General features: G+C 41.9%; 1 protein-coding gene across 2 annotated transcripts in view; it reads left to right on the plus strand.

Annotated features, from left to right (window-relative positions):
- The first annotated feature begins 3,397 nt into the window (after positions 1 to 3,397).
- TCERG1L (transcription elongation regulator 1 like) overlaps positions 3,398 to 12,273 on the plus strand; it is a 212,710-nt gene continuing 203,834 nt past the window's right edge. The window contains exons 1-3 of one of the 2 annotated variants that reach the window (XM_048506355.1): positions 3,398 to 3,927; positions 6,477 to 6,623; positions 9,971 to 10,148. In XM_048506355.1, the coding sequence (XP_048362312.1) occupies positions 3,616 to 3,927; positions 6,477 to 6,623; positions 9,971 to 10,148 (637 nt within the window). In that variant the 5' untranslated portion in view covers positions 3,398 to 3,615. The remainder of the gene's footprint in view (positions 3,928 to 6,476; positions 6,624 to 9,970; positions 10,149 to 12,273) is intronic. The other variant, XM_048506356.1, reaches the window with a different exon arrangement.

Raw genomic sequence — 12,273 nt, forward strand, 5'->3', positions numbered from 1 at the left:
GACCTTTCCTGGGTGTACGGAAAGGCAAGGAGCCTGAAAGATATGACCTGGCTCTGCATTCTCTAATGGCTTGGCAAAGGAGGGCAGAAGTTAAGAAAGGCAATTTTAAACAGAAGTTCAAAGCAGAAAGCAAAGAGGGAAGTCAGAAGTAATAAATCCAATGTAATGGAAAATATAATCCTCCCAATCATATTCAATGTAGTGTTCTGAATTAGATATTGTAGCTGAGAAAAGAAGTCCCTTGGCAAGTGTCAGGTAAGGTTAGCTGTCTCTGACCTTTTGATCGGCCTGCCCAGAACGGTTGGCTAGAGGGAAGAGATAGGAAGCTTGTATTGCAGTTTTCTAATATACACTCATAAGTTAAATCTTCAAATGTAAGTTTATCTTGCAATTAAATAGATTATTGAATACAACAGTTTTTGTTCTTATGTTAAAGGAGGGATTTTTTTTTGTAGACTGGAAGTACAGTCTGAGAGTGTTCAAATTTTAATGCCAAAGACATTTACTGGCATTTCTTGCCAATGAACAGTAGATTGTCTGTAGGGGACAGGGCACTCTGTCATTCTCCTGTACCACCACCATTGAAACAAATGGGAACACAAGGGCACATTTGAATAGCTTGCAGTAATTTTCCAATTATCTTTTTAAATTTTCTGACCGGGTTTTTAATGCTGTATTGTACTGAACAAGTTGTAATGTTTTATGTTTTGGATCTTTTATTGTATAAGCCATCTTTGTCAAGAAATTCAATAATTGTCAGAACTTTTGTCAAGTTGCTCAGGTTGTGAAAGGGAACCAATTTACAACAGGCGTGTGAAAAATAAATTCTGTATCCTTTAATTGGAAGGCCCTGTCCTGATAAGATTCTGTTTTACCCGTTTAATGTTGTGAGAATGAGCAGGGAGTATTAGCTACCTGTCTCAGCCTCTCAAAACATTAAAAAGATACTGTGATTATCTGTGCCAAGCTGGCCCAAGTCACTAATTGTTTGACATGTAAGTATTACCAGAAGCTTGGCTCTGGATAGTTCCACTCAAATTTGACTCTAATTTGTTGAATTAGAATCACCTGACTGTGATTGATGAATCCTTATACAAAACTAACTATGGGGCTAGAATTTTATACTATTCTATTCTGAACCTACCAGAAATGCTGTAGCTTTTCTTCAACTTTATGCTTGCTGGAAGAAACTAAGGCCAACACTAAATAGATTTCAAGGACTATCGTATGCTAGTATTTGCATATTTGTGAGTGTTTTATTCTGTTTCAGCTAATCTTATGTTTCAGCTATTTATGCAGATGTTATTATTCCTTCGGAAGGATTTTTCATGTTAACTTTTTATTTTCCTTTTTTTTTTATATAAAACTTTTTTTAAAAAAAATTATTTGTTCTGCTATATGTTCACTTACTCTCAAGAACCCATGTGAGCCGGGTGGCAAAAGCCTAGGTTGTTTTCTTGACAATCTTGGACAGGTTATCCAGAGAAGCAGCATGATCCCAGCCTCCCTGCAAAAATAATTAAGGAATTTCACCATTTGGATTGTGCCCAAAGGTTTCATCTTGAATTGGATCTGCAATCTTATGTACGTTTACTGGGGTGTACATTCGCCTCAGTGGGACTTCGAAGTAAAATACGAAGAACATTAAGCTGCAAGTCCCATTAAAAACAGTGATACTTACAACAGGAGCTCACATGGATAAATGTAATGTGTGAATGTAAGACAATGGGTATAGGCAGAAGTTCTGATGCTAACGGCAGAACTTTCTTCTCTGTCATGATCTTCGCAACTGGATTATATGCAAGATTGTCTCCTTTATATATTACGAACATGTGGCTAAGAAGAAAAAGTTGGACTCTTTATGTGGAAGCACAGCTTTTACCCATTGTATTTTAAGCACAGGTATCAGAATGCAAATTTTGTGTGTGTAAATTGATCCTTTATGACATGTTTGTTGTCCCAAAGAAAGTTAAAATCTGGATTATTGAATGAGGATTTGGAAATAGAAATGAAATCATGCCAGTTCACCCTAGCCTCATTGTGTGGTTTCAGGTCAGATTACATTCATCAGTTCTGCAGCTTTGGAATGGAAGGCATATCCATGGCCTGCCTCATGCTGTTCTTCTTTCATTGGCTATGATGAGGCTTTTAAATGCATTAGTACACAGAAAGTGATATAGAAGTTATCAGTAATGCTAGTCTCTCCACTCCTGCCCCAGAGGGGTTGCCTCCATGGAGATGCATTCACATGGCAATGTCTGCTCTTGTATTTTACTGTTTCTATGATAACTCAGAGGGGAGCAAGGACCTGATCTCGCTTCCCACACACACCCTTCCTACCCACTGTATGACAACTGTGCTGCTCCATCCTTCATCTCATTTGGAACGGGAGTAATCGCTCAATTTTCCCAGCTCATCCTTACCATGTGGGTTCTGGTGAGAAATCCAAAAGCACGCAAACAATAACAGGGACTAGACACAGGTGAAAGGCAAGGCATCTCTCTGACCAGCGACTTGGAGTGCTTAAAATACAATGGGTAAAAGCTGTGCTTCACTGAAAATAAGTGTGTAGTTTTAATCATAGGGAGAAGCTGTAAGTGCCTTTCTTTTAATGCTTCTGCTGTAACACCTGAATGGAAAAGCTACTCTTTCCCCTCTTCTTGCAGGGATATATGGGAAGGCAAGAGAAATTAATATCACATCCAGCATTCTCAGGTTCCCTGTGGTTTCTTCTCAATGGTGTTCAAAACCACCTCATGCAATCAGTTTATACAGCAGTGGCTGGCTGTCAGTTGCTTAATTCAAAGGAAGCTTACACTGATGCTCCTTGAACTTCTTCCCCCGCATTTGCCATGTCTGGAATGGCTGTTTCTCTTCAGGCTTCTCTCTTTCCGTTTCTCTTCTGATTCATTCGGCGCTAGATGTAGCAAATGGACTCTGTGCATACCCAGAGGCACTTCAAGAGGCACTTGAAGCTTGGTAAATTCGGGCTCAAATGAAGTCTTCGGGCGCCCCTTGTTCACTTTCCCTTCCTCTCATTCCGTCGGTTTCCTCCCCCTCGCAAGCACCCCCGCCCCCAGCAACTTTGCGGTGGGTTCGTCTCTTTCTCATCGTTCTCCTCCCAGCTACTTGCTCCCGTCTTTTTATGCATTCATTCGTCTTCTCGCACTGGCCGGTCTTGCGGGGCTCTCCTCCTTCCTCTGCCTGCACGCCGGGCCAGGCTGCATTGCGCGCTCGTCTGAAAGAGAGAAGTTGGAGGATCCTCGATCAGGGCAATTACAGCAGGGTGCCCCTCCTGCCCGGTCCCGGGCTCGCTGCAACAACAACAGCAGCACCGCCCGGCAGCGGTGGGGGCGTGGCCAGGCGGGAGGAGCTGCCAGGGGGCGGAGCTTTCGGCCGCGCCAGAGAACCAAGTGGAGCCCCAGCCGGCACGGGAACCTCTCCCGCCGCCGCTGGCGCTCTCCGTCGCCTTGGAGAGTTGAGCGGGCTGATGGGCAGCGTGGACCAGCCGCAGCCGCCTCGGGGCCGAGCTGTCGCCTGCGCTGTGGTCGTCAGTCGCCTTCCTTCGCCGGAGGCGCCCCCTGCGAGCGGTGGGATCGTACCGTAAGATGTAGGATGCTCCCGGTGCCGAGAGCCAAGCGGCGGCAGCCTTTTCTGTGGCCCGGGAATGTGGAGCCCGCAGCGCCTCCGTGGATTTGGATGGTCCCGAGCGCGGCCGGGCTCTTTCGGATCGGGGGTGCCGCCAGCGTGGTGCCTCCTCCTGTGCTGCTTTCCGCGCCGCCTCATCCTCATCCTCCCCCGCCACCGCCGCCCGCCCCGCTGCTCCAGGGGGTCTCAGGCTGGCAAGTTCCCTGCGATCCTTTCCTGCCTTTGATGGCACCGGAGCACCATTCCGCTGTTCACCAGCTCCCCTTTTTGAATGGACAGGTAAGGGTACACGCTTTTCTCTTTCAACCCCCACCCCCTTTACCTTTCTGTACCGTTTCTCAGCGCTTCTGGTTGCTTTAATGAGGATCCCGTGGCAAAAGCGTAGGATACATCGATGTCCATTTCAATATATGCATGCATGGTTTTACTTCGCTATTCCTCTTTTGCACCCGTGATCGGTAAAAGCCGCCGCTGATATGGAAGAGAACCTCGGCGAGTCTCGCTGCAATTCTTCGCGAAGGCAGCGACAAACCTGGTGAGAAAGAAGCAACTTCTGTCGCTGTCCGACGCGCCGTGGTGCTGAAGTTAGCCGGCATATTTCGCTGCTGGCGGACGTGTGTCTGCGCCTCCGGTTCAGAACTGCACCGCAGCTCCTCTAGACTTTAACGACAAGGCGAGAGAGAAAGACAGACAGGAGACTACATTAACAATTAATGTCAATCCATTCCTAACGCGGAGGTCTTCCCTTTTCACTTGGAATCAGAGTGCACTTTTGGGGGGCTAAACGTACACAGGCGTTCACAAAATACCTCCCTTCCCCACAGCCCAGCTTCTGTAATAAGATTGCAGTTTTTCTGACGTGTCAGAGGTTATCCTCTGCTCATTTGCACTGATGTGCATCCATTGACTCTGCTGGGCTATGTTGGTGTGCTCTTCCTGTTCCTTACTGCTAATTCCTGTTGATAGCTTAATATTGGCATGAAAAGCAGGACCACACATTTTACAGTAGCTGCGCAATGTTCATTTTGAACATTCAGAGCACATTGAGAAGTGTTTACTGTGGAAAACTCAACAGAACTGCGTGACATGAATCTACTGCAGATGAATCCCAATCCGCACACTGTCCAGAGCTCTCAAGACTGGTTTTCCTTTCCTTTCTTTTTTAAAAAAATCCACAGTGAAACGTTTATTTCACACAGCATCTTCCATGTAACCGGGAGTTTTTTTATGGAGCTTGTAAAAGCTACAAAAAGCTGTTCTGATATCACCACCAATTTTCATTGCTATCTGAAGACAAAAAAATTCCTCTCCTCTTGAAATATCAGCATGTTGGATGAGTCGCTGTTTTCGTTAATCCATGTCACTTTTTACAGTATTTGTTCCATGAACCATCAGAATTTGTCAAGGTGTGCAATAGGGTTGTTTTAAAACAAGATGTATTGCAACATTGCTCCCCCCCCCCTCCCCTAGCTGCTGTGTCTGGATGCTGCCACTAGAGGTATTTAACATCTAAGAACTTGGATTTCTCTTCATGTTTGGAAATGTATAGAATATTTATTTTAATTGTAGAAGGAGTTGAAGTGGCTGACTATTTGTGAGTCTGTCCATTAGGATTACCCCTTCTCATCATTTTGAATTTATGACAATGTCTGCAAAATGCTTGAAGAAAAGGATAACATAAGCAATTAAATTTGGTGTCTTCTGCTGCAGTAGTCTTTGTTGTTCCTCAATTGACATTAACTGGTCTTGTCACATATTCATATAAGCAATAAATCTCATCAGCACTTCTGATATGAATATTTTAATTATTTATCAGGGTAGTAAGGCAAATGATAAAAATAACAGTGGCTGTTTGGCTTGGAAATTAGCCTCAAGCATTTCAACATATGCATTCGATTTCATGGACTAGGCTAATTTTTTATGTTAGTAATGGATGATGTTTAATTCTTTGACAGAGATTTAATATTGTTTCATTTAAAATTCTGGGCTCTAAGTCCTTAGGATAATTTCCAGCTTTTTCTATTGAAATGTCAAAGCTGAAAGCATTTCCTGGCACTTGGGAGTCAGTAGGGATAAAGCCCAAGGGTGGGTGAAAGCACTCCAGTAGTGAAAGAAAATGAATTCATGTGCAGAATTGTGAAATCAGGATAGCTTGGATAAATGTATGTGTTTTAAAACAGCAAGGATTGCAAGGGAGTGATTAGTATGTTTTACTGTGCTAAAAAAGTATTGCTTGCTGAAAGTGAGATTTCTTGGAATCTTGAAAAAAAGTTACAGTCCATTGATGTTATCTGTCATTTATCTAAATGACTTAAAAATATACGATTGATTGATGGGACTGATTTATCCATGTTCCATGTTCCATGAGTGACTGTGCCAGCAAAGAAGAAGTTTAGGATGTGATACAGTCATTGCCACACCTGTGAAGGGGTATGACCTGTAGCTTCCTCCTGGCATTGAGATTTTGTTGTTTTAGGATATCACCAGAACTGCTGCCATCATGACTACAGACATGGCAGCTAATATCATTAGATGCTCCATCAACACCAAGCAAGGTGTTGGGCAGCAAAGCTGATAATGTTTGCTGTATTTAATATTATGTATAAAATTTTATGTATCTTCATTTGATTCGCAGACATCTCAGATTATGGGCATTCTAGTACAGATCTGATGTATATACAGTAAATCAGTTTTGGACAGGACAGTTTTGTATAGTCACTTGCAGGAATAGATTGGCAATATAAATTAAAATCTGAACAATAAAAAAGCAAAATTTTAAGGACTGATTTATTGTAGCATGCTCTTAATCTTTAAAATATTTGTTTTAGTGGATGTTTGGAACTCATTCCCCAGTCATTGGATTTTCACCATCGTCGAACTTGGAGTTTGTTCCTCTGTTTCCCCAAGTGTATACAGCTACTGGGCCACCTCATTCTAGAAAAAGCTGGATAGAAAAGAGGTTACCAAATTGCAAAGTAAGTTTCCCTCATTCCTTTTTAATTTTTTACAGCTAATTTTGGAAAACATAACTTTTAAAAATAAACTCTTAATATGCTTTTGCTGCAGTAATTCAAATTGCATTAATCACAAACACACACACACACATTTGTATCAGCATGGTATAGTGGTTAAGAGCAGGTGGATTCTAATCTGGAGAACTGGGTTTGACTCCACCTAAATGGCAGAGGCTTATCTGGTGAACCAGGTGTGTTTCCACACTCCTACATTCCTCCTGGGTGACCTTGAGCTAGTCACAGTTCTTCGGAAGTCTCTCAGTCCCACCTACCTCCCCAAGTGTCTGTTGTGGGGAGAGGAAGGGAAAAGAGCTTGTAAGCCATCTTGAGTCTCCTTACAGAAGAGAAAGATGGGATATAAATCCAAACTTATCCACCTCCTTCTCCTCTTCCTCTTCTTCCTCCTCCTCCTCCTCTTCTTCTCTCCCCAAACAGCCCCATAGCAGCTCACAAGAACAACAAGATATCATATTAATAAACCAGACAAATAATGCAATAAATGTATTCCTAATGACATAGAGACATGTAGGATTGATTGTTGACTCATAGTTGGCGCATCCAAGGGACACTGGCTGTAAGCTGTGGGACGAAGATCAAGAACTATTTTACTCTTGACCTTTGACTCACATAGAGCACCTGAAAGGAAGATATAGTAGCTGAAAGGAAGTCAAACTTAGCCCAGATGGAACTGCTAGTTTATTGGCCATAAAATCATCAAAATCTTCCACCTCCAGCCCCTTATTGCCAGAATATTTTATATTGCTCTTTAGACTCAAAATTTAATACAAATTACACGTTAAGTTAAAGTTGAGGATAAACAATAGAAGGAGGATGGTTTGCCATTTCCTCTTACTCTGATGGCCTTGGTGATGGCAACTCATTTGGAGCTGAACATTGCCCTAGATGGACTCTGTAGACCTTTGCGATCTTGGAATGTATGTGGCAAATTCCTGCTTTGAAAGTGCATGAAGGTCAAGTGCTTGCAGATGGAAAACTAGCTTCTTTTCTGCCTATTTCTGACTCTGGTCTTTCATTAGTTATGCACTGGCAGCAAGCTTTTGAGATAGGGCTGGTTTCAAGCCAGCAATTCTCCATGTATGGAGTTGACTGAGTCCCATGAGAATAGTACTGTGTGTTCACCTGAACATTTGTTTCCATTATAAGATAAGATAAGAAGATAAGAAGCATTTATTGTCATTGTGCACGCACAACGGCCTTCTTTTTTTCTTAATCACTGCAGCAGTCTGCATGCCCCAGGTCAAGTCCTCTTTAATCATAACACCCAGAAACTTAAAACTGGCCACCCACTCTGCTCGATCCCCATTTATAACTAAGGGCTGAATTTCTGAGCTATTCCTTCTATAGTCTACTATAAGCTCCTTTGTCTTGACTGAGACAATATAAAAGGTTTAATATATTTTGTCTCACTATGAAAGATTCGGTGGTATTAAGATCCAGACAGATGCTTAATGCTCAAAATAAAATGTTCCTGAAGATCCTATGGATTTTGAATGGGTCCAGAGTTTTGTCATGCCTAGTGTAGCTTTAAATTTTTCATCTTCAATCAGCAGACTTTTGTGATATAACAAATAGTGTTTAAATGCTGCCTTCATTGTGATTAAAATCTGGTCCCTTCTGCAGATGCAGAATAATGCATTTTTAAGCCACTTTCACAATTGTTTGTAACTGGCTTTGGCTATTTTGCACAGTAAAATCCAGCTGCAAAGTGCATTGAAAGTGGATTGGAAAGGAATTATTCTGCATGTGCGGAAGGGGCCACTCTTTGGTGCATGTGTTGTTGTTGTTGTTGTTGTTGTTGTTGTTGTTGTTGTTAAATTGTCATATACCGCCCAACCCCCGAAGGAGTCTGGGCAGTGTGCAATAAGGCCAAAAGGCAAACAAAAGTATACAACAAATACAGAAATATAAATAACACATTAACAATTTAAAACAATAGCAGCATCCCACATATATATTGGCGGTGCCTGATCCCATGCTCAGGAGGGCACTGGCGAAGTGCCGAAGATGGTACAATAGATGATATATGGGGCATCAAAAGGTGGCAGTAACCAAATGTAACCAATTGTACAGTTCTTTAGATATATCAGCAGTTCCTAAGATTCTGCTAATATTTTCCAAAGTTCATATGTTTGTTGAGCAGCAACACAAAGATTTTGAAGCAGACATTCAAAGGCAGTTTTGTGCCTCCCAGCCTCGCATGTGCCCTTTTCTCTAAGAGACTGAGGAACTTGGGCAGAAGAGGTTGCAGAGTTCTCGCTGGGGCTGTTTTCTCCTCAATATCGCCCTATGGGGCAGCTACTGGCTCCACTGCAGAACTTACATGCCACTGCATAAGCAATTTGATTGCACAAAAAAGACCCAATAGTGGGTCCACTGGATGATTTGGGGAGGAGAAAACAGCATGGAGGGTTAGGGTGCAGCTGCCTCTGCTCATATGCCTCTGTCACAAGGGAAAAAGAACATGTGTGAGTCTGAGAGACACAAATGCTCCTGCCACTGACCATTTGCTGTCAAGTCCTCGTAATGGTGCTTGGCAAATGCAAGGACTTTGTAACATGCAAAGAGCAGGCTTCAATGGAAGTCTGTAGCAAGACTCCAGTTGGTTTTAACAAAACAGATGTACAGCCAATATATTTCTTTGTTTATATTAAACAAGATTAAATGTTGTTCTGGCTGCTCTATATAATGGGCTGGATTCAACCATCCTCCAAGGATTCTTCCTCTAGTCTAAGGAGTTTCCTTCCAACTAAAGTGACTCTCCTTCAACAAAAGTACCACTCCAGCACTAGAAAAAATTACAATTCAGTTTTAAGTCATCTTGACTTCAAAAATGTGCCCTATAATACTTTCAGAACTTCTCAAGTGGTTCTTACAAGTAAGTTGTTTTATTTCATTTAAGGGAAGCAATATGATCCACAAATGTAAGGCTCAGAGTCCTTCATGTCTAAAGCCCACAGAAATCAAACAGAGTTTTCTGTGTATTACCAAAGGCAGACACTCACCCAAAAACTGTACACAAGCTTTATTTTTTTCCCAAACTAAAAGTGCAATTGTTTTCTCCTTCACAGTATTGAAGATATATTTCTCTTGACAGTTCTATTGACAATGGCTTGACAATGACATCAGATAACTTGGAAAGATACAGATAATTCAGATAATTAGACAGCTAAAGGCTATCTGATAACGGGAGGGTTTCATGAATGTTAAAGAAACTAACTGCAGTCTGCTGAATTGTGTTATGTTTCATAAATATATTTCTGTCCCCCTCCATCTCCCATTTTGAACAGATCTATTTAAACAATGCATTTACTCTGGATTCAGCATGGATACATCCTGAAGAAGTACGGATTTACCAAGGACATGAGAAGCCTCTTGTTATGACAAATCAAGTTGTGGCTTTATCTAGGCCAGCTGCTGCCCCCAGGCCTCTTCCTGCAATGGTGTTAGCCCCCCAGCCTATTCCAGGTTAGTTATAAATAAATAATTACATTTCCCCCTTCCCAAGCTGTATATTTTTTGTCCTATTTATGGTATTACTAAAACTGACTTGAAAGCTGGCTGTTGTTAAATGGTACAGTCATCTCAAATGAATGACATTGGTATTGACACCCTTCTAAGGTTCACTGAAATCAACAGTTTTAGAAAGGAATAACTGTTTAGAATTACGCTGATGCACTGCATCCTTGTGCAATGCTTGGTTGAATGCACCCGCATGAAACTCTCCAGGTGGAAAATGTACGTATCAATGAATACTCTTAGCTAAATATGTAAGAACCTGTTGCATGCAATCCAAAGAACACTAGGACTGCTTCTGCATAGACCTGTCAGGATTGCTCCCTATGGGATATATAAATCATTTCAACGATTAGTCTGCCATTTGTATTCTGAGATGCCAATGTCGCTTGAGAGGATTGCACTACTGTCACATAAAAAAACAAACTCATACTTGAAAGTCTGTTACATCTCTTTTCTTTGAGAATCAGAAAGACAGATTTATTCAGTGTAGACCTCATGTGCCAATTCTTTGGCAAGACACAGAAATGAAGAGCTTGTAGTTATATTGTCCGCAACAGCTACTTCTTGGTATAGCTTGGAGATCCCCGAGTTTGCAACAATCCAACGAGACAAGGGGATGTAGGGTACATAGTGAGGGATATGGACTAGAAAGACCTGAGTTCAAAACCTGAGTTCAGTCATAAATCTCTTGAACATATCTCTGGAAAACAAAAACAAAACGTTGCAACACAGGCTGAAGTGGGACAAACTGTATGATTCTGTGAATGTTAATCTGAGCTCCTTTGTGTAAAAAAGAAATATAATCATGGGAAGGAAGAAATAATGCCACCTGGCTTTTGGTGGCAGAGAGAGTTAGCACCCCTTCACATATTATGCTGAGGAAAACGTATTGAACTGCAGCCTGCCTAGAATTAACAGTCCAAGAATTTGGGTTGCAATTAACCCCAGAATGGCTCAAGATGAGACTGGTTCTCTAGGCATTGCAGCATGCAGAGAACAAGTTTGACTGAAAGTCAAGAGCACTTTGGGCCTTAGGATCTGTCACAGAACATACTAGAGCCCTTCTTTCTGCCACCAGCACCCATTTTTTTCCAAACAGCAGCCTAGCCTCCCATTCAGTGGATCCGCTTGCACATGTTTACAGAAGCATTTGTTCATTGGGGTGCTGTGTGGTTTCCGGGCTGTATGGCCATGTTCTAGCAGCATTCTCTCCTGACGTTTCGCCTGCATCTGTGGCTGGCATTTTCAGAGGATCTGATTTGTTCATTGTTTTCCAGATTTCTATGCAGTTTTTCCTAAAATGCTTTTAGCAGTTTCTGAACCATAAAAAGTGCTGTATATAATAAACAGTTAAAAAGTCACCCACTACTGGTATGAAAGCAATATCCAGCCCAAAGGTCTTCTGAAAAGCTGTCTTGCATTCCAGAGATGTTGCATTTCAGAGTTGAAATTCGGTCACCCAGTCCTACATAAGATAAATCCACATTGGTTTTCAAAAATCTGGTGGCTGGGATAGAACAAAAATTTGCTGATTTCCCCAACTCTGCTGCTGATATCTGACGCCTCTCACTTTTCTTTAGTTTCCTCTGTCCCTTAGAAGCAATATTGTGAGGGCAGGAAGGCTGCAGCAGGAGAGGAAGTTCTGTTCCACGGACAGAAATCCCTTCCATCAGTTTTGATTTTCTGTGAGATTTAACCCATCACTCTCTCCCCACCCTTTAGAAACAACATTAGTACATTTTATGTGCATTAAGCTAAAAACTGGGATCATCATGTGGCTCTTTTGACACATGCCAAAGTCAGCAACACTTATGGTAACTATGACAAGCCTTTTTTTCCTACTGAGGGGATACACACAGTCTCCTAAGGTTTTGGGGGATATAGTTTCTTTTTGAACTATCCCCTGCCCCCTCTCAGTTTCCATGTGTTATACAAGTAGCAAGTGTACAGGGTTTGGGTTTGCTGCTGTGAGGGAAATTTTTCTGGTGCACAAGGAGATTACTGAGATCACAGAGGCTGGATTAATATATGAATAACTAAGATTTTTTTTTAAAAAAGTAAAGATTGGTTTTAA

The sequence above is a fragment of the Sphaerodactylus townsendi genome, linkage group LG08 (assembly GCF_021028975.2).
Source record: "Sphaerodactylus townsendi isolate TG3544 linkage group LG08, MPM_Stown_v2.3, whole genome shotgun sequence".
Classification (NCBI taxonomy): Eukaryota; Metazoa; Chordata; class Lepidosauria; order Squamata; family Sphaerodactylidae; genus Sphaerodactylus; species Sphaerodactylus townsendi.